The sequence below is a fragment of the Lagenorhynchus albirostris genome, chromosome 3 (genome assembly GCF_949774975.1).
Source record: "Lagenorhynchus albirostris chromosome 3, mLagAlb1.1, whole genome shotgun sequence".
NCBI lineage: Eukaryota > Metazoa > Chordata > Mammalia > Artiodactyla > Delphinidae > Lagenorhynchus > Lagenorhynchus albirostris.
In genome coordinates, this window is record NC_083097.1 from 161,645,821 (window position 1) to 161,648,658 (window position 2,838).

The 2,838-nt window shown below is 56.8% G+C and overlaps 1 protein-coding gene across 1 annotated transcript; it reads right to left on the reverse strand.

Moving 5' to 3' along the window:
- Positions 1-87: 87 nt before the first annotated feature.
- DNASE2 (deoxyribonuclease 2, lysosomal) lies at positions 88-2,633 on the reverse strand. The gene is made up of 6 exons (XM_060144974.1): positions 2,296-2,633; positions 1,998-2,178; positions 1,828-1,906; positions 1,348-1,512; positions 1,059-1,256; positions 88-642 (listed from the first exon to the last, which is right to left on the reverse strand). The coding sequence occupies exons 1-6, from the start codon at positions 2,388-2,390 to the stop codon at positions 302-304; spliced, it is 1,059 nt and encodes a 352-aa protein (XP_060000957.1). The 5' UTR covers positions 2,391-2,633; the 3' UTR covers positions 88-301.
- Positions 2,634-2,838: the final 205 nt, after the last annotated feature.

The window sequence follows — 2,838 nt, forward strand, 5'->3', positions numbered from 1 at the left end:
TATGTGCCAGCTGCCCCCAGACCCTCAGCAAACTGCAGTGCTGCTCTGAGTCCCAGTGCCCACCTGAAGAAAAGACTAACAGCCTCATTTACCCATTTCTTTTTATTCCTCAACAATCCTGAGTAAGGTGTTATGATTCCCATTTTGCAGATGAGTAGACCGAGTCACAGAGAGGTTAAGGCACATGATTAAGGCCAAACAGATAGGAAGAGACTAAATAGATTCAAACTGAAATCCAAACTGGCCCCTGAGCCTTAGCTCTTATATGCTCTGCTGGGCTTCCTAGAGAGAAGGCCCTGCTCTACTTTCCACAGGGCTCCCATGCCTTCACCAGAGGCTGGAAGGCCTTCCAGAGGGCGGGCAGCTGGGCACACAGTGTGCCCCCACCCCGGTGCTCCTCTCTTTTGTTCCGATTCATGTCACCCACACAGGCCCAGGGCCTTTCTGGGGCTACACACCACTTGGAATGGTCTTCTGTGGCATTGAAGGTTGGCCCAGCTAGCCCAGGGAAGGCTGTCTGGGTCACGTCCAGTACGTGCTGGACCCCAGAGCAGTTGGAGGGCAGGATGCCAGGAGATCTTTGCCAGAACTGGACCTGTAGGTCACTGCCAAGGGCTTCCACCAACCAGCCAGAGTACAGGTCTGCAGAAGATGGAAAGAGGACATGGACAGGGTCAGGATCACGGCTAGGGATTCCCTAGGCCACTTCCCATCTCTGAGCTGTTTGCTCCGTTATCAATCCCTGGCAATCTGGGGGATTATAACATTAAGACTAACAGCCCTTACTAAATGCTTTATATGCATCATGCCACTCAACAGCCCTTTAAAGTTGATACCATTATTCCCATTTTTCAAAAAGGTAAGTTGAGGCCCTGGTTAAATCGTGTATCACACAGCCAGAAACCAACATTTGAACACAGGTATATTGGTTGTTTACCTCTCATGTGATTATGACTCCAGGGTGTTCTAGTCCCTAACCATGACCTGCCCTCGGCCATGGACACACCAGACCCCCCCTCTGCAGAAAAAGTTCTCCAACTGTCAACCTCAAGGCTCACCATCTCCAAAGTTTCCAAATTTGGCAAAGCTCTGGAACACGTGTCCTTTGTTTGATGTGAGTGTTACACTGCTGTTCCATGGTCCCTGGCGAACATGATGGCCCTTGACTACCTCCTCCAGGTGGGAGAATTTCTGGGCGAAGTCCCCTTCCAGCCTATGGTCATACACGAGGGGATAGGTGTAGGTCAGCTGTCTGCCTGGAGGGCAAGGGGAGAAGAAAACGAGGGACTGTTCCAAGATTCTAGCCTGGGAATCAGGGACTCACCCTGCCTCCCCGTCTCCACTCACTGATATCCAGGAACTGGGTGAGAGGAAAAGATACACAGATCAGGGTCTGCCCATAGTTCCGGGCACTAGGAGGCCAGCTGTACGCAGCAGAGGAGGCAGGTGGAGGGAAGTTCGGAACGCTGTGGATCAACCAGAAGCCCCCTTCTTGGTCCAGGAGCAGCACACCTGAACCAGAAACTGGAGATCAGGGGGACTGCTTGAGGCATCCCGGCGAGCACATGTGCAACCCAGGAACACTCAGTCTGTAGGGGGCCTGGACCACAGGACCAGTGGGCAGTGTCAGAACCACCTCTGAGCTCAGTTTCCACAGCCATCGATTCTCATAGTCCAGAGGAAGGACAGTGTTGATTTAAAATAAGGAAACAGATGGCTAGGGCCTGACAGAGCAGCCCACCCTCACCCCCCTGGCAACTCATGGGTTTGCTGGGGGAAATGCACAGGAAAACCAGAACTCTTCCCCAGTCCCCAGTCTGGCCTCACCCTTCGTGTGCCCACGGCTGGAAGAGTCCTGAGACCCGCTGGATCGAGGCGGTTGGTCATTGTAGAGTAGAAAGGCGAGCTGGGGATGATGGACAGGGGCAACTTGAAGGTTCCCCCAAGTTGGGCCCACCCTAGAGTCCCACCCCTGGTTCCGCCGGGGGCGTCTTCACCTGGCTGGTGGTGTTTCCGTACAGCGGCAGCAGGCTGCGGCCCACGGCCCCCGTGGAGCTGCTGATGAGCCCCGCACCGTCGCGCCAGCCCCCTGAGTCTTCGTCTAAGTACTTGTACCGCAGCCCCCTCTGCGCCGCATCTCCGGGCCCTGTGTGGGCCGGCAGCTTGTAGACGACGAACCTGGAGGTTAGGAAATGGACAGAATAGCGGGAGAAGAGAAGGAACCCCAGTCTTCACCTAGGAACGCAGCAATCCCCAATGCGGCCCTGGAGGGATGGTCGGCTCCCGCGCACTCACCAGTCCACAGGCTGCCCCGAGTCCCCGTAGCAGGTCAGGGTCCCTACAGGGACCCAGAGCAGCGCGGCCCACAGCAGCAAACTCAGGGCGGCCATGAGCTCAGAGCTCTAGCTGGGGTCTAGAAATCTGTGTCGGGACCGCAAGGCGCAGGGTCACGAGCTGGGCCAGACCCGGCCTCTGGTGACTTTCACTTCCCCAAACCCGCCTGGGAACCCAGGCCCAGGCATCAGGAGGATGGAGACTCCGCCCGCGAGGTGAGAAGCAGAGGTTTGAATAGGTAGTCAAGAATCCTCCAGAGGGCTCGGCTTTCTTCCGGACAGTCACTCCCTGCAGGCTCCGCCCCCGACCCGTCCAGCCTGGGGCCTCCTCCTGCTTCCGGCAGACTAGTCCCTGATAGGCTCCACGCTCTGGCTCGGCCCAGACACGGCCTCTCATGGCCAGGTGGTTTCCAGTGTCCGGCCTCCGGCTCTACTCCTGGCCAATCACAGCCCACGCCCCTCCAGCAGGCCCCGCCTCCGTCTCTTTCAATTCTGGCTAATCCCT